Here is a 19128-nt window from a genome sequence, read left to right as displayed (position 1 = left end):
GTTAGAAACTTAAACTCAAAAATGAGTCTAACAATTAGATGAAAGATGACAAGAAGAGAAGAATTTCTCCAATGAAATTGTGTGTTTCTGACAGACAGGTGTGTGGTTTAAAGGAAAGATAAATGGCAGCTGGGCAGACGAGGAAAGGGGGTGTCTGTGGGCAACATGTGAGTTGTGGAGTTAGAGAGCTCTGGCTGCTGATCAAGGCTGTGTCGGGCAAGCGGCTGAACTTCTCTGAGCCTCAGTTTCCTCATCTGTGAAATGGGGGAAATTATGTCTACCTTGCCGAGTGGCTAAGGGGATGGGATTGTGCACTATAGCACCAAGCACAGTATAATACCCAGCGTCATGACCCCACATGCAAACAAGCAAACCAATAAATCCTGAACAAATCTTTAAAAATCATCACATTAAGAGCCCTCCTCTGGGATCAGAAACTTGTTCTCTATCTGCCTAGGATTTAAGGATCTGAATCTTCACCATTTCAGATATTCCTAAGGCCTTCACTGTTTAAACTTGGGTTCAGCTTGGAAAAGGCAGAGAATTAAAGGGAAAACGCTCACACAAACCAGGACCTGCGTGTGTACCGTGAGGCTCTCACTTTCTGAACGTAAGAGGCACAGCTTGGGAGGTGCTTTCTTAGAGAAGAGCCTCAGATCTGCACCCGGGGAAAGGAGCTGAGCCAGGGATGGTGGCCTTTCCGGGGCAGGCATGCTCCAGGCTCCCTGAGCTACACAGGGCATGTGGGGAAGGTGAGAGCACCCCATCCAGACCTCACCATGCTTCCCAAAACTGCATGCAGAATTCATCTCGTGCCTGTCTACTCTGGTGAAGACCCTCACTGGATCGTTACCCAAAGATAAAGGCCAGGGGTGGCCCCGAGCATATGCCCTAAACTCAGCAAGACACAGAGTCTCGCGGGGACACGTGAACCCGTCCTCTTCATCCTAAGGGGATGCTCCGTGAGGCCTGCTATTTGTCACTCGTGAGCCTGCCCTTTGATCACTGCTTCTCTACCACCCCACCACACACACACTCCCACAAGCTCCATAATTGGGGGGTGAATGCTCAGCCCGCAGGCCTGTGCTCTGAGAAGAGCTGCACCTTTGTTGAAAGGGTAGTACCCTGAAGTGACGTGCCACGTGGCATGGCCATCATCAGTGGTCCCCAGCGAATGAGCTATAGCATGAACCTCTGGCTCCAGTTGGGCCAGTCAGATCTCACCCTAAGGAATTTGAAACGGGGGCCCTGGAAGAGTCAGTTGGTAGGCCTAGAATGAGAAGTGGGGAAGCGGGGTTCAGAGGCAAAGAGGACAGGGCCACGTGGTCCTGTGAACAGAGAAGTGCCCCCAGGCTCCTAGGTTAGTCTCTTATGAAGCGTGGCTACAGTTCCTGCCCTTGGATTCCCTAAGATGGCACAGTATCTGGTTATTTCCGCCTTTGGGTTAATTAATAATATCATGATAGTATCAGCTAACATGTATTGAACCTTGACCATGTTCCAGACTCTCTGAGTCTACATGCTGTAACTTATTTAGTCTTTCCAAACAATGTAATATCTTTTTACACTTAAGGGAACTGACTGAATCTTCGCAATACTGTCAAGATCTCACAGCTAAGAAGCAGCGGAGATGGGATTTAAAACCAGGCTGAGGCTCTATTTTCATTACAATAATATGCAGCTCACAGAACAGTTCTATCTACAATAAGCCCTTGCTGTGGGGCAGGCACTGTGTGAAGTGGTCTGAGTCATATTCCATTATCTCCACCGAGGCTTAAATGTTTCACCTGGATTCTTAAGAACTTTGAAGGGATTCCCATTTCAGGATGGCCGACTGAGTACCCACTTCAATCCTCCTCCCTCCTCCTGTATCAAGTCCATACATACAACAGAAAACCCATTAAAACTCCCTTCCTGTTTTCCAGCCTACGCAGTTAGACATTGCCTAGGCTAGAAAACAGGAAGGGAGGCTTTCCTAGGCTAGGAACTGTATGGAATCCCTAAAAGAAGGTACACGTTCAAAAAGCCACAGATAATTTAAGAAGCTGAAGCCAAGCACTGAACCCACGTGCAAGGAATGTAGAAGAATCTGCCACAGAAGGTAACCCGGCAGTAAGAATAAGCAACCACCCTCTGAGGAAAACCAGCACCATGGAAAGAAACAGCAAAACTCTACTACGGGAACAGCTCAACCCCCAGGAGGCAGTTACAAGAGTGAAGAGAAAAGGACCTTGAATATTTCGTAATCTCAAAGACCCACACAACAAGAATAGGGGTGTTTCAAGGGTATTTGCCTAATGAGGAGACAGTAGACAATAAGGCAGGGGACGTCATCTATGAGGTCTGCAACCAGATCCACGATGCCGCCGGGAGGGAAGTTCATATAACGATGCAGACAGAGGTTAAGGAAAGCAAAAGCAGCCGGAGGCAAATTCAGGGGCTGGCCTCGCAGAAGGGGTGAGGAACCCACAGCAACATGACCCCAGGTTTCCTGTACCACATCTGGAATACCTCATGCCTGCCCGCTGCCCACCTGCAGTCCCACCCACCCCTCACGTGAGCTTACGTCCCAGACGACATCATCAGAAACAGGTGAAGGAATATACAGGGATGCTTCCAAGCCACAGCTGTACCGTTTCTTCCCACGGTGCCCCCCGAAGGCTCCCTCCCCAACTCTCAGCGCTGTCGCATGTCTTTGAAGGAACATTTTCCCAGACTGACTCGGAGGAGAGCCACCGACCAAAAAGGACAATGTGCTATTAGCATCAGAATATACCAGTTTCGGACCTGACACAGAGGAAAGAAACTTCCGGTTGCCAGAGGAGAAGGGGGAGGAGGGATAAGTCAGGAGTTTGGGATTAAAATATACACACTAGTATATATAAAATAGATAAACAACGGGACCTACTGAACAGCACAGGGAACTACGCCCCATATTCTGTAATGACCTATAAGGGAAAAGAATCTGAAATTGAATATATATATACACATATATATATAAAACTGAATCTCTTTGCTGTACACCTGAAACTAACACAACACTGTAAATCAACTGTATTTCAATAAAAAATTTTAAAAAGAACCCAGATATAAATGCTTCAGCTCATCTCTTGCCCCGCTCCTTGAAATACCGCTGTCCCTTGAGTTAAAAGCAGAAAGCCACTGCTGAGGGTGAAGGCTGTGTGATGCGGGGTCGCGGGATGGGGGGGTGGAGCCTACCTGTCGTCAGGGATGACTTCAGTTCCACCTGCAGGATATGAACAGAGAGCCCTGTGGGTTTCTGCTTGCATTGCCTTTGGCAGGGCTTGTCTCTGTCTCCGATGGGGAATTCCCCCAGCAGTGACTCGTGCAGAACAAGACACCCCCCCACCCCGCCACGCGCCCACACCACCATCCAGCTCCCCCCACCCCCCGCCCCGGGGAACCACCACCCCGGGCCCTACGTCTGGTCGGCACGGCTCGCTCCATCATAGCTTCCAACTGTACCCAGGCCACTCAGCAGTCCGGAGAATGCCAAATCCAAAGGCTTAGAGACACACGCACTTAGCCGTGGGCACTGGACATCCAGCCCCAGCGCGGCTGCCGGCATCCACGGGGATAAACTTCTTGTAACGAGAAACCCAGGGACGGCGACCATTGCACACGGGCCACTCGACGATTTGGGAACATGTGGTCGGCAGTGCAACCGTTTCAGACCTCACTAGTCTTTTCAGACCTTGACTTTCAGCTTCCTCTCTGACCCTCCACTCCTCTGCCCTCCTGCAAGTCCTGTGGCTCCCTAACAGGAAAACAGCAAGAAAACAACTGGCTTCTGCTAAGGAGGCCCCTTGGTTAAAGCTGGTCCTCAGGGTGGGCCCCTTGGGAGTACTGTCACCCTAAGCCTGGCGCCTGGGTGGATGCCCCGGACCCGAGAGGGAAGAAAGGTGCTGACTTTCCCACTGAGCCATCGGTGCTGGACATCAAAGGCAGCCGTGCTCCATAACTGCCCCGAGAGTAGGGCCTCTCACTGGTACGCAAATTCCCAGGGAGAACCAGGGCAGGAAATCGGATCATGCATAGACCACAGACAGTTCTGCACTCTGAAAGCACTGTGGATGCCACGCCCTCCAGCCTGGGATGGAGCTGTCTCTCGAGGGCAGCTGGGGGGAATTAATGAGATGACCTGTACGAAGGTACCTGCACAGGGACTTCCCTGCCAGGCCAGTGGTTAGGACTCTGCACTCCCACGGCAGGGAGTGAGGGTTCGATCCCTGGTCGGGGAACTAAGATCCCACATGCCACACGGTGTGGCCAAAATAAAATAAAATAAAATAAAATAAAAAATAAGAAGGTACCTCCTGCACAGCATTCAGGTCCTAGGAACCCGGGTCTCTGTCCCTCCCCCTCTCTGCCCTGCTCCCTGCCCTCACCCTCAACACCGCCTTCAGTAGCTGGAGTTGAGCTGCACTTCGGAATCTGCGGCGCACCCGTGATCCGCCCTCCTGGTCTCCACTTTCCGAGGCCGAGGCCGGATGTGTAGGGAGCAGGAGATTCGGCTCAAATGAGCTGAGCATGCCTCAAAGCAAAGGCCGACAGCCCCCGCCTTATAACAGTTAGACTTTCTGGACTTTACGATACTGTGAAAGTGATACGAGTTCAGTAGAAACCGTACTTGGTGGATCTTGAGCTTTGACCTTTTTCCCTGGCCTGGCTATATGCGTAGATCCTCTCTCGCGATGCTGCCCCGCAATCACGATACACTTTCAGCCATTCTGTGCCCAGATGTCTAATCTGTTTTTCACTTGCAGTACAGTATTCACTACATTACACGAGACAGTCAACACTTTATTATAAAACAGGCTTTGTGTGAGATAATTTTGCTCACCTGCAGGCTGATGGAAGTGTTCTGAGCACGTTTCAGGTAGGCTAAGCTGTGATGTTTGGTAGAGGAGGTGTAGTCAATGCATTTTCGACCAACAATATTTTCAACTTATGATGGGTTTATGGGGACCTCACTGAATGGGACAGATGCCACGGCAAAGCCGCAGAGGGGCAGGGACAGTGCAGAGCGGGGTTCCACAGTGAGGTCTTTGTTGAGCAGACCTTCGAGATGACACAGAATGTTCTCTTTGGTTCCCCTGCCTCCGCCAAGGGGGATTCCTGCATTCTACCAGGCCAAGTTGCTGGACGGCATGCCAGGTGTCTGTCTAGGTGACTGTCACACACACTCTTCTTATCTGTGCTAACCTATGTGACCTTGCTAGTGACTCTCTATAGGGATCCACTACAAGCAAAAGAGGTTCTGTGGAATTTGGTAATTTTCAGGAGACTTTGAAATACACACACACACACTCACTAATCCATAGGAATCATCAATAGATGGATCTGATGTCCAGAATCTGGGACCCGCCAGATGCCCCAGAAAACTCACCATCTGTCCACATCCCACTTGGAGCCTCTGAAAAGGTCTGTGGGCAAGCAGCCCCCTCTGGAGAAAGTCACCGTCACAGTTTCAAATTTTCTGGGGGGACAACTCCAAAGCCACTTTCATTTTTGATCCGGAATGAAATCAAGTTTGAATAGAAATGTATAGAAAATGTAAACAGGTTGGGAGATCCTCCCATGGCCAACTGATCTCTCAGCAGTGTTACTATGCTGGTCCCTGTTTCTCTACAGCCAGAGCCAGGCTAATCCATGACCTGTTGCCTATGCCCCCAGCCCGTCCTGTCCTTCATCTCCCCCGGAGCCAGCACTGGTCAGAGTAACCAGTGATCCAGTCCGGCTTGATCAAGTCCCCCCTGCATTTCATGCCTTTATTCTCTCATTAATGCATTCTTCCATCAATCCAACCAAGTCTTTTGCCCATTGAACAACTCTTTAGGAAAAGCCATCTCCCATATTGAACCAGAGTGATCTTGTTTTTAAACAAAAGACTGACTGTACCCTCCCCTGTGCCACCTCCACTGGCTCCTGCTGCCCTTGGGGTTGGGGGGGGCTCAGTGTGGGCCCTCCTTCCTCTCATCTCCCTGGACGCATCACCCTTTGCTGCTACCCATGAACCACAACCTGGGTGGCTTTTGGTTCTTTTAGCCCCCGGTTTCCCTCACCTGGGGCCCTCTTTCCATCTGCACCTTCACCTGGAACTCTCCTCTCCCCATCTCCTCCTACTGTCACCCACAATTACAAATCACGTCACAGGCCATCAGAAAACCTCCCACGAAACTGCTGGGAACTGAGTCTCTCCCTCCACATGGGCTGCTCTTGGAAGAATTTCCCTTTCCATCTCTGTCCCAGCCTCTGCTCACCGGCTCTCTTTAGGCTAGAGTCACAGACATCACTGTGCCCCAGCAAAACACATGATAAACAACCCCTAACCCTTTTAGTAAAAGGGTTTAGTTCCCCCTCCTAGCAAAAAATCAGACCTTCTCTAATGGCTCCATCCTTGACAGTGCCTCTGTTGAGAGGTCCCCCAAGAATTCAGGAGACTTTCTGCAGACAGACGGTAACTTAATACAGCAGCCCCAAAGGGAGATGTAAACACTGAAGGGGAACTGAGAAGAGACATTCCTGATCCATACAAGAGCCAAAAAGTAAAAGGGAAATGTCAGAGGTTTAGAGTGACAATCTGAGGTCTCTCTACCAGTAACCCAACTCCAATTCAACTTGATTTCCTAGACCCGCTAATAGACGGCAGTCTACAATATCTTCCTCTCTTGTTCTTGCTCTCTCTTTCTTTCTCTCTCTCTTTTCCCTCCCTTTCTCTCTCTTTTCCCCTCCCTCTCTCTCTCTCTCTTTCTTTCTCTCTCTCTCTCTCTCTCTCTCTCTCACACACACACACACACATACACATGCACCAGAAGACAAGTACATGGAATAAATACACTGAAGGTTTCCTTGATGATCATTTAAATGCTAAGAAAGAGAGAGAAAAAGAAAGAATGGGAGTGAGTTATGAAAAGCAACTTTTCCCCCGTTTTAATCCACAGCCATCAAAAGTCTCAGATACTTTTCTAAAAAGCTCCACAAAAGCAATGGTGGAATGAATTCTAACATGAAGGAATCCTAGACCTGAGCTATAATCTACACTAGGATACTAATGCAGTTTCTTTTGGAAAAACTATCCTTGACTCAAGCACTATGCAGATGTATTTTGGAAGGAAGGTCCAGGGGGACATACGGAGAGAAGCAGCAGGCAGACGCGTCCTGAAAGCCGTTCACGGCCTCATAGCTGTACAGCACCTGAGGTTACTCTGGGGACATTCTCTCCCTCCCACTGTGTGTGGGGTTGTCAGGACAGGACACACCTTGAGATACTCTCCCTGCAGGGGATGCAGGAGGGACTCCGCTCTCTGCTGGTCCTTGACAAGATGGAAACGAGGATCCCCCTCCCTCTACATGCAAATGTGGGATATTCGATGCTGGGTCAGGGATGGGTGGGCCCTAGGATGTTGAAACCAGCCCTCCTGGGTCACAGGGACCTTCCGAACTCCCAGCTCAGAGCCTGTTCCACGATACCACACAGCGATTTTAGGAGGCGCTCACCAAACCCTGGGGCTGCTGAAGGCAGACCCAGTCAAGCTGCACACACTTGTCTTTCCCAATCACTCTGTCTACAAGGACTCCTCCTTCCCCAAACCCCCAAGGCCTCTGGGGTCCCTGCCACTCACGTGCCACGTACCAAACATATCTTGCCACATCCTATGGTCTATTTCTTTGCAGGTCTGTCCCGACTGCCAACTAGACTGCAAGGATCTTGAAGGCAGGACTTAGCCTTCTACGTCTTGGCACTCTACACGGTACCCAGGTACCCAGCATGGTAATTAAGAAGAGTCAAGAGATGCACAAGGCCCCCTTCAAATAACACTTTTGTTAAGCAGATAAGAAAAACATCTAACAGATGTGTTATGTTTTTTTAAAGGCCCCCTTCTAAATTCCAACGAAGTTACTTAACAAGGACCTGATGTCTATTCTCCTTCTGCTGGTATCTGGATCCATTCAAAACAGGATGTGAAAAAAATGCTGAGGAGCTCACTGAGCAGGAAGGACTCACAGAGGACAAGAGTGGACAGTAGGTGGCAGCCTGTCCCTGTGTCAGGAGTGGTCACAGAGACAGCACACAGTGCAGTGGAGAGAAGCAGCGCTTAAAAGCCTGGGCTGACGCACCTCCCCCGCCTGGGCTGACTACAGCCAAGAGCAGGGCTACTTCTGGAAAGCACACACACCTACACATCCACCCAGACCTAACACCTGTCCATCACGCCCCTTCCCCAAACTCTCCCTGGGAAGGACCAAGGGCTCCCATCGCAACCGGCTCTGAGCATCCATCACAAGAGGCTTGGTCAGGCCTTGGGAACTCAGGGATGAAAAAAAGTGAAGGCAGCCCATGGACCCCCCCCAGCCTGCTTCTGGGCCAGAGGATTCCCCATCATTATTCACACCAGCACACAACATTCCATCCAGGAACCCTGTGCTTGAACTTCCATGCTCACACGGCCCCTCCCTAGAGCGCAGTGATGTAACTGGCCCATTGCCCTCACCAGCTCCTGGACCCTGGAGCTCAGAGCTCAGCGTTCATCTCTGCATCTTCTCCAGCATCGAGCACGGGGCCTGAGACTTGGCAGCCACCAACAGGATGCTTAATGAACAATCTTTAAACATGCGTTTTCTGAGTGTCTAGAGATAGATGGCCCTAATTCATGTGCAGTGACACCCAATTTTCCCATGACCAAAACCCACATTTGCAGAAGGACGTGGCAGACTAAGACACAGGGGAGAAGGGGGTCTCTAAAGAGAGCAAGAACAGCCTTTCCCAGTGGGCCGGCAGTGAGCTCCATGACATCAGCCTCGGGACAGGCCGAAATGGGACACAGAGAACACGTACGGCTCTGGACCCTTGGGAAGGAGTATCACTTCTCTGAGTCCAGCCTCTCACCGCTGGACTCCCTGATAACCCACCTGTCATGCATTCACTCACCCAACACATATCAAGGTGCTGGGGACACAGAGATGAAAAGACCAGGTCCCTCTCCCTGCAGAGCCCATCTTCTAGTGAGAAGACAGAACACCAGGTCGTGTAACACAGGGAGACGGAGAGGGAGCCCCAGGCTTCCAGGAGAAGGTAATGGTGAAGCAAAGATGTGAAGGATGCTTTCACTATCCCTGGTGAAGAAGGGAGAGCTTTCTGAGCCCAATATGCACACAGAATAAGCCCTCCGTGACCATCTCAAATTCAAGAACAGATGTATATTTCTGCTACGCCCACCCTCTTGCAATCAGAGGACGTTTCCCTCTACATTCAAGTCCCCTAGCGATCCATCCATCCAGTCTTTTCTACTAGCCCTCGATTCCCGTAATGACTGATGAGTCAGGAAAGATCTGGCAGATCATCTAAGCCAGGAGCCGTCCACTCTCCATGGAGCAGAGACCCCCCCAAATTGCACAGTGAGGCTCTGGGACAGTTTGAGGTGGAGTCTGGTATCTCTGCTTAGTTCAGGATCCTTCTGATTTCACACACCCAATTCAGCTCCCCAAAGAGAATTTTATCCCACATAAACCTTTCCCTATGCTTTCAACTCCCAATCCAAGATCTGCCACCCATCTGGCAAGCTTGTTTCTTCAGCACTTTATAAACATGCACTCCTCCATATGTTCAGGAACTTACCTGGCATCATATATAACTTCATTTCCTCCTCCACCCCCTCCACATCTCTGCACATAAGGCCTCCAGAGGAGCAGGGATACCCAGAAATGCCAGGCATGGGTCACAGGGAGGCATAGGGAGCAGCCGAGTCATGGAACATGTGAACTCTCATGACTGGCAGAGAGTCCTTTTGACCTTCCGGTGAATCCCATCCCCTCTTTTTCCGGAAGAGGAAACCGAGGCCCGTGGAGGGAGAATGCTTTGCTCAAGGTCGCACAGCTGGTTTGAGTCCTTCGCAAGGAGAGGTGAGGGGAGCCGTTTGGGGAGCAAAAGCTGGGTGTCAGGAGGGCTGGGCTCCTGCCCAACTACAGGACGCACATGCTGTGAGACAGGTGATTTCCAGAGCTGCACTTTCCCTCTTGGACCCAGTGGAAGCAGGGGATGGATGTGCCCCATGATCCGTCAGAAGTACATCTGCTAGACACAGAATGGAAATAATCCCAGACTGAGACCTTGAACTATATTCCCTGAGGGATGATTTGGAGCCAGAGGGGGAGGATATTTTTAAATTGCCAGGGGCTCAGACCTAAAAACAGAGGGGGGGGGGCAGGGCAAGACCGGTCTATCATAAAAAAAAAAAAAAAAGATAATAATAGGGCTATGTCCTCTTACAAAGAAGGAAAGCATCACCCTACACGTGGAATGTTGTTTTAAACAAAGCAGGCACATATCTTTTGAGCACCCACAATTTCGCAGGCATTAGGTTAACGTTGTCCATTTATTAGCACACTGCAAATCTCTTTCAGCAATAGAACCAAGTCATTCTCATTCATTGTTTTGAAGATGTATGTGTGGTAGTGGTGATGGGAAAGTCAGTGGAGGGAGTAAAAACAGAGCCTTCAGTCACACCCTTCAGAGATGGCGGCAACGTGCACCCCGAGACCACCTCTGGCTTCCCTACCTCTGGGACTGTCCAGAAGGGCATGCAGCAAGCAAGTGCCAGGGCTGGAAGACTCTAAAACTGCTCTGCTCTGCGTCCAACCCAGCCTGGGGACCCCAGCCCTTGGCAGCAACTCCTGCCTTCAACCTCTCAGCAAGAAATACATGGCCCCTGTATACGTGGAGGGAGTTCCCTAGCCTTTCAAGGAAAGCCGTTTTCCAAATTCTGAAGAGCCCTCACCTTTTCCATTCTCTTTTACTTTGATTCTGTGCAACCCTCATCACAGGACTCAAGAACCCTGGGACCCACCACCTCTCGTGGGCAAGTGGATCAAAACCAGATGTCCAGCTCCAATCTTACAGAGTTTACAAGGAGGCAATTGCGACTTAAATCAACACCCCCATTCTGGAAGGGCAGATTGCCTTGTCAACAGGACGGGAAGTAAAGGGGGAGGGCGATGGGAGCCAAGACAGATCTGACACATGCTTTCCAGCAGGTGGCCAGAAAGCCTCAGCATTTGTCTTGCACATGAAAATGAACCTTCCTGGGGAGCAGGTTACCCTGTGGGGTGACAGACTTTGCAGAGGGCTATCAAGCAATCTCCCATCTGGATGACATCACAGAATGCAGAAACAGAACCTGACTGGCAGGTGATGGACTCGAGACGGTCACAGGCTTCAGGCTAGAATGTCAGTACATTGAGATCTAGCTGTGCACCCATAAACATACCCCTTAACCTCACAAAACCTCAGTCTCCCCACCTGCAAAGGAGATTATTTTGGGCACTGAGATAACACCATGTGATATTTACAGTAATGCCTGGCACCCAGTAAGTACTCAAATATTAATTATCATCATCATCATCATCAATCGTCTTCAAGGTGGGTATTTCTCTTAGTCAGAAACACTAATAGGCGTTCATGTGGAAGCTGGATGATTAGCACCGGGTCTACCAGAAAGCCAAACCCCACCCCCGAGAGCTCTGTACACACTGTACAGGCGAAGCCAACTTCAAGAGCATTCTTGGCCAAAACAAAACTCTATGGCAAATTCTTTGCATGCCTTTCTGCCTTTGACTCAGCCATTCCCCAAAGATAAAAACAGGAGCTCATTGAGGGTGTGCCAAGATGCACTCCAAGCAAAGCATATTAGCCCTGAGCCAGTAGGAGGATGGGGCTACTGTAGAATCCTCAGATAGTGCAGCTGGAATGGACCTCTGAGATCCTCTAGTTCAAGTTCTTCACTTACAGATGGGTACGTCAAGGCCTGGAGAGACCATCCAGGGTCACACAACAGCAGCCTATTAGTGACGGAGCTCAGTGGCAAGCTTGGTCCTCCACCTCTAAGTCAGCAGGCTTTCTGCTGCCCCAGGCTGTTTAAGATGACCTTGGCCTGGGATCTTTTGAGATCGGTAAGCTGCCATTTACTCCTACAGCTCTGGTCTTGAATGAGCAAGAACCTCAACCCTTTCAAAAAATCTCTGACTGAACAAAACCCATAGCAGACTGGGGGCTCAGCAAAAGTCTTTCCTGGAGATGCTGCTGAAAAGCGAGCAATCACAACAGACCACACCAAAGTTCACGTCAATGTCTTTCTCCCGCGAAACCACACTGACAGGCAGGGGTTAGTCCTGTAAGGATGCCCGGAGCCACAGACAGCCTCTGGCGGTTCCCAGTGAGGACTGCTTGAGAAGGACCACGGCACAGACGTGGACACGAAACAGCCAACGCATCCTCACCACCCAGAGGTGCGGGCACACTTAGCCCCTTGGTATTTTTAGGTAGAAGGAAAGGCTGACTTACGGAAAGCTGTCCACAACACGAAAAGACTTTAAAGAGCTTGGTCCCTCTACATGTGCTTTCATAGGTTCTAAAATGAGTCCTCTGAGAGGCTTCCTTTGTCCAGCCTTGATCTTAATAGAAATCTGTTCAGGCAAGAATGAGGTTCTCTCTGCACTGGCCTCAGACTTCCTAAAAGCTCACACATCCTCCACCCCCCAATACAAATGGTCTGAAAAAAAAAGCCGCTCCCAATTTCTTCCACAAGCTGGCTCTTCTGCAAGACACAATACGGCGACGGTCCAGTCTGAACCAGGTGCCCATATGCCTGCCACCCATAACACAAGCTCTAGGAATGCCTCCTGCCCACCCAGGTCCCCCCCTGTGCTCTCGCGTCCCCCAGCACACACACAGCCCTGCTCTCCTCTCTCTCTGCACACACCTATCCACGCACAAAGTACATCCACAGAGCTTACCAGCAGCACCACACGGGTCTTACGCTGGTCTCCGGTAGAGTTGGTCCTTCTTCATCAAAGTCAATGTTAAAGAAAACTAAATGGAAAACCCTAGCAACGGTCATGAGTTCAGCATCCGCCACCACCAGAAACTACCCGCCTCATTAAAGAGTAAGACGGCAGCTGGTGAGGTTGGGAAGCAGGGTGGTGGGTTTGAAGGATCTTCCGGGTCGGCCTGACTCCCTGCTCTCATTCCCGCCAACGCTGGGTTTACATTCCTCACAGCTGGGCTGGGAGCACTGTAGCTGCTCAGGCAGCAGCCTGGAGAAGCCTGGAGCAGGGGCCGCCTGCTGCATTCGCCGCCGTCCTGGATGGAGGTGCGGAGGGGGAGGCCTGCACATCTGATCTGTCTGGGAGGGGAGCTGCGGAGATGGGAAATGTTATGTAATTAAACTCTGCTGGCCTGTCCCGCCTGGGGAATGTGAGAGCCATCAACAGTGACCTCTTCCAATCAACTTAATTGGCCCAATCTCGCCAAGAAAAGCAGCAGAATTGGTTTAGTGCCTCATGGAAATAGCTTAGCGCCTGACTATTTATGGCCACTGAACTCAAGGATGGATGGATGGAGTCTGACTCTGAGCCAGCGGTTCACGGCATGTGCTGACTTCTGGGAGGGCTCGGAGGCTTGAGTGGGTTTCCTGGTCCCTCTTTTTTTTTGGTCTCCATTTTTGTCTCTGGGGAAAGTGGCTGCACCAACTTGCTGCACTAGGGTGTCCGCAAAGATCCAGAGCCCATGCCCTCTTCTTACAGCGGAGAAAAACAGACCTTCGTAGTAACCCGGGGTGGCTGGACTTTGCTCTTCTTTTATTCTAACACGCCGAGAACAAAGGCTATTTTCTCTGTCCTCAAATCACACTTCTTTAGGCATTGTGGCCTGCAGGAAAGGGAAACGTCCGCGTCGGACGGTTCATAACATTGATTTGTGGACCAACTTTCCTGTGAATAGTGCAAAGACCTGTTATGAAAACAGGTTGCCAGCAACAGTAATCTAGGCTTGGCTGCCTCCATTTTATGGGTGAGTAAACTGAGGCAGTTATAGAAAGTTCTGTTTGCACCGCGGGTGAGCAGTAGACACTCAGCGGGCATTAAGACTGTTTTACCAACTTGCACTGTAAAGAGAAGGAGGTCCAGGACCCATTTGCACAATGGTTCACATCCACGCTAGCGCCTGTATTCAACTCGGCATCACCTTTGAGAAAAGCTTTGTACTCCTAAACACACCAAGCTTCGAAGGGGAGGGACGCAGAGTGAATTTTCCTTCTCGTTGAGTCATGGCAGACATCATTTTACACAGAGAAACAATGGAGGATCAGAGAGATTAGAAAATTTTCCTGAGGTCGCTCTGCTCCAAAGGGGCAGAACTGGACTGGACCCGAGCCATTCCCAACGGGAAACCTTCCGTCTCCACCACACCATCCTCCGAAATACTGCCGCAAGATCCTCTGACCGAGGGTCAGACCCTGTATCAACACTCTTACACAGACGAATTTCCCCTACAAATAAGGCAGAACCTCAAAATGGCACAGCCATCATTTCAGGAAATCAAAAGTGTCATGGGTCAAACAGATGAGGTTTATTCCCCCCAAACATATGCCCTCACACGAACAGACCTAATAGATGAGGCCCCTGGTCAGCAGGTGTGTGCGGCCAAAGCACACCCCTCCCCTTGCTCTGTCCCAGTTACCTCCCCAGCTCTTGCTAGTATGAACCCAACCAATATCACATGCCCCTCCCTTCCCAAATGCTTCCTAATCAACCTGCCACCCTTCTTTTATCTGTACCTTTTAAACTTTGATACACATCTGAGCCTCCAAGACGATTTTCATCCTTCCTCGGCCACAAAGAGTTCCTGCAAAAACATACATTCCACTTCCTCCACCAGAGCCAGCATACACACCCCTCCTGTCCTCCAAGCTAGCCTCCCCCCCCCAGTTACTTCACTCCAGACCCACGGCTTGTGTGCATATGCATACACGCATACACGCATGCGCGCACACACGTTAGCTTTACACTCACAGCCCAGAAGTCATCAAAGATTAACACACGCTCCCAACCTGCATCTTCCTGGCATCTTCCTGCTCACTGCCTCGCCCCTTCTCCAGCTCCACGTATGAAGCCGTGTCCTGGCCACGCTCTCAGAAACTCAACCCTCCAGCGTCTCAGCACCTGCATTCTGACCTGGCTTGCTGCACCCTCCAATTCCAAGCCCACACCCTCTACAAGAAACAGTAACAGCCCTCAGCTCCCTTCCCAACACACAAAACTATCCATCACCCCTATCTTTCTGCGCCCTTTTTACCAAACCACAGGTACGTTTCAAATCAGCTTCCCTTTGGCCTCCGAGATCCATAAACATCTCTAGAAACTGAATTCTAGTTCTTGAAAAAACTTCGACTAGTACCGAGCTCTCCTCGTTCCTCCTGGCAAAACTGTGACAGTCCGCTGAGCCCTGGGAAGAAATTGTTCCAGGGTACGGTGCCACGCCCCAGTACGCAGCAATGGGCTGAGCATCCATTGGGCATTCCACTTCTTATTTCTTAAATAAGAAACCCATTATACAATATAATACTATTCGCATCCCTGCCACCGGCATGCAAAACACATTTCTCCGCTCACTCAGATCTCACTCACACACATCCCCACCCGGTACCAACACACAGAGGACTTTTCCCCTTAAATGTACATCCCTCATTCTAAGGCTTCTCCAATCCCCTCCCCTCTGGGGAAGTGCAATGGTGGTGGGGGGGGGAAGGCAAAACCCACCACAGTATCCTTCTCTGCAAATGCCCCCACCTCTCCTAATGCGTCTGCGCCCACACTTTCTTGTTCCCCACATAGCTCAATGCCCTCCTGGCCAAATTTCCCAGCACTCACTCATAAAGTTCACACTCTGCTCTTTGCAGATAATCTCCCGGCCCCATCTCTTCGGTGATCCGCAGGCGCCTGGGCTAACCTTCCACACACGTCCCCCACACGCGCGCCCTCCCACGCCACACCCACTCCGTGTGTCTGTGCAGGCACGCGCAAGCCATCTGCTGCAACACACCGTACCTCTCCTGCTGCTCCGACACCCTTCGCAGGCACAGATTTCTCATCAGCTACACCTCTTTTCCCACGTGCTCTCACCCGCTGCCCGTGCGTGCAAGAGAGCCTCAGAATCACACACCTCCACCCGCACACAGAGCAGGGGGAGTTCCCGCACTCCGGCCGTCCCCCATACACACCCTCATGCAGACACTTTCCAAAAAACCTCTCTCCCTGACCTAACAGAGCGCCCAGGGGTCCTGATCGCCCTCCGCAGGCCGGCAGACCCTCTCACACAGAGCCACAGCCTCCACTTCCAGCTACAGAACAGTCCGCCCCAGCACGGAACCCTACACGCTCCTTCCTGCAACCCCGCAGACTTCCTCCTCTCCCGCAACACCGTTCAGAGCTTGGTTTCTTTCCATCTCCTCCTCTCCCAACGCCAAACCCAGGTCTGAGCGTTTGCGCCCAAGGCAGAGGCGGTTGGATTTTATCCCCTGAATCCCACCGCTCCACCTTCTTTGTGTCGGGGGCGGGAGGGGGGCAGGCTGAGGACACGGGAGAATTTCTCAGTGCCCGGAAAACAGAACCGATTGCAAAGTTCCTTCCCGTTCCAACTTTCTCCATCCTGACATTTGGGGCACAGGGTTTAGATGTGTCTCTGGCTCTCCGTTCTGCAGAGCGGGAGAGGACATCTCTTCATTAAGGAGCACTTGCCCAGCACAGTCCTTAAGCGACTAGGGTCCCAGGGTGACACCCACCCCCTTTTAGCCCGCCCCCCCCAGCTCCCGCCCCCTGCTCCTCGCGCACATAAACAAGTCCAAGACGTGCACTCGCCAGCTCTCCAGCTCCGAGCTCAGCGCTAGGGCTGCGTCCAGGCAGCCGCCTGCACTGAGACTCTGAACGTGCCGCTCGCCGCCAGAGGTCGAGACCAGGCTGCCTAGTTCGGAGCTTCCTCCACCTGGAAGCCCCCGGCCACGGATCCCACGAGAGGGATCCTTACTAGTCAGCAGCCCTCACCCGGTGCGGGTCGGGGGTCTCAGTACTGTGCCTTTGAGGAACGCAGCAGCCGAACTCCACCAAAGAAACAGCGTCTCCTCGCCGCGCACCCACTCGCGCCCGAAAGCCACAAGCAGAGTCCCCTCCCCCCCTCCAGGCCCGCCTTTCCCGAATCTTCAACTCCCGAGCGTCCCAAATTTCCTTCGGAGTGTGAGTCTACTAGCCCGAGCTCTAGCTCAGGGGGGGCCACGGGCAAATTTGGTCCTTGGGGGTCCCCTGAAGTCCGACCCAGCTGCGCCGGGCGCCGGTCCCCGGGCCTCCCAGCCTCCCGGTACCTCCGATTCCTAGAGCTGGTCCGGAGGGACCGCTCGGCCCCGGCGCCCGCCGCTCCCGGCGGCGACCCAGACGCGCGGGCCGCGCGCACGGCTCCAGCATCTGCGCAGAGACCCAGGGTGGGGTGGCGGCCGGCCAGGACGAGCCCGGGGTGCGGGGCTGCTTCCGAGAGAGCTTTGAGCGGAGGCAGGGGACTCCAGCAGGTAGCCACGCCGCGCACGGAGTCTCAACTCCCGAAACTGGGAAGCGACTCTCCGCGGGGGCCGGAGCTCCGCGTCCCCTCCCCCCCCCAGCCCCCGCCCGGCCCGGGAGGGGGAGGAGAGCGGAGAGCTCGGCGAGGTGGCGAGCGGGGCGCGGGGGGCGCGCGCGGGGAGTGACGGCGGCACCCTCGCCTCCCCGCCGCCCCGGGTACGACTGCCACCCCCTTTTGTTACGGGATGCGCGAGGAGCCTTCGCTGCGGGAGCAGACGGGCGCGTTGGCGAGGGGCCGGCGGCTCTCCCGAAGCCCTTTCCTCCTGCCCTTCCGTCGTCCCCCTTTCCCCTCGCCTCCGCCCGCCCCCCCACCCCCATTTCCAATCCCGGTCCCTTAAACGCGATCACTTTCCCAGATACTGGGCGGTTTCTCCCGCAGCCGAGGCCCGGGAGGGAGGAGGTGGGGAGGAGTGTCCGCGCGCGGGGGCGGGCGGGTGGCTGCGGTCGCACCTCGGCCTGCGCAGACCCGGGCGCAAACTTGGGGAAGGCGCGAGCGGGGGGAAAAAGTGCGCGAGCGCGGCGCGGCGGGGTGAGGGCCCCGCGCGGCCCCCGGCCCCGAACCGGCCCGCCCGGCGTGCCCGCCTCCCCTTACCGTGGCAGAAGTGACCATGGCATCCGTGTGACTGTTTCCAGGGGCGTCGACATGAAGAGAAAGGTGGGCGCGAGCTCGGTCATTCAAAGTCTCTCCCACCCCGCCGCCGCCGCCGCCGCCAGCCCCCAGCAGGGGACAAAAAGAGAAGGAGAAAGGCGAGGGAAGAAAGTAGTTGCGCCGGGCTCTCTCGGGGGCCTCGCGCGGAGCTGCTACGGTACGGAGAGGAGCCTTCAACTCTGAGTCCCGTGAACAGAATCTGCGCGGTTATAACCAGCCAACCCGGCCAGATGGCTCCGCGCTCAGCGCCTTAACCCCTTCGGCGCCGCGCCGTCCGCCCCCGCGCCCGGCCGGCCGCGCGAGCCTGCGCCCCAGCGCCCCTCCGGCGGGGGTCGGGGGCCACTGGGGGCACCGGGTCACCTCCCCTGTGCTTTCTTAAAGAAAAACACCCCCCACCTCCGAGTCGGCAGTATGTTGCAGTTTGCCCCTCCATCTCCGTTTCAGAGATCCAAGAAGAAACGAAATATTTAACTTTTCACTGCACTTTACACATTCATGCCTTCAGTCTGTCTTATTTGTTCTTCTCCTTCAAGAATCTATCCTTGATCTTCTTTTCGCTTTGCACTGAAGGTTCTTCTTTTCAAAGCAGAGGGGCCTTTCTTGCCCCTCGCCTCGGGAGGCTCGGGTCGAATGTGCAGACTCCTCCCAACCTTCGACCCTTTCAGCTCCAGATCTCTCCCCACCCGCTACCTAGAGCCCCCGGCCGTCCTTCCTGCTCTCACCGCCGGAGCACGCCCCGGGACACCGTTCCAAGGCGTGCCCGCCGCCCCCGGACCGGCACCCGAGGCGCTGCAGGCGGTCCAGGCGGATCGAGCCAGAGAGGTATGGGGTCGGGGGCGGGGGGCACGGGGCGGGTGTGTGTGTGCGCGCTTGTGTGTTTGTGCGCGCGTGAGCGTGGAAGGGAGAGGGTGATGAATCGGAGCCTCTCACTGCACACGCAGCCTTCGACTTCTCCTGAGCCCCTTCCTTCCAGACGAGGGTCGGGCCCTGCGGCCGAGCGCCCGCCTGGCACCCAGCAG

General features: G+C 53.2%; 1 protein-coding gene across 2 annotated transcripts in view; it reads right to left on the bottom strand.

Moving 5' to 3' along the window:
* The window catches only part of NTF3 (neurotrophin 3), a 64108-nt gene extending 45811 nt beyond the window's left edge, over nucleotides 1-18297 (bottom strand). Inside the window, exon 1 of one of the 2 annotated variants that reach the window (XM_059080376.2) lies at nucleotides 18053-18297. In XM_059080376.2, the coding sequence (XP_058936359.1) occupies nucleotides 18053-18070 (18 nt within the window). In that variant the 5' untranslated portion in view covers nucleotides 18071-18297. Of the gene's footprint in view, nucleotides 1-17210; nucleotides 17482-18052 lie in introns of those variants that run through there. The other variant, XM_059080377.2, reaches the window with a different exon arrangement.
* Nucleotides 18298-19128: the final 831 nt, after the last annotated feature.

This window comes from Kogia breviceps, chromosome 12 (assembly GCF_026419965.1).
Source record: "Kogia breviceps isolate mKogBre1 chromosome 12, mKogBre1 haplotype 1, whole genome shotgun sequence".
In the NCBI taxonomy this organism is placed as follows: domain Eukaryota; kingdom Metazoa; phylum Chordata; class Mammalia; order Artiodactyla; family Physeteridae; genus Kogia; species Kogia breviceps.
Note: the sequence above shows the minus strand (reverse complement) of the source record. Positions and strands in the feature narration are given on the sequence as shown.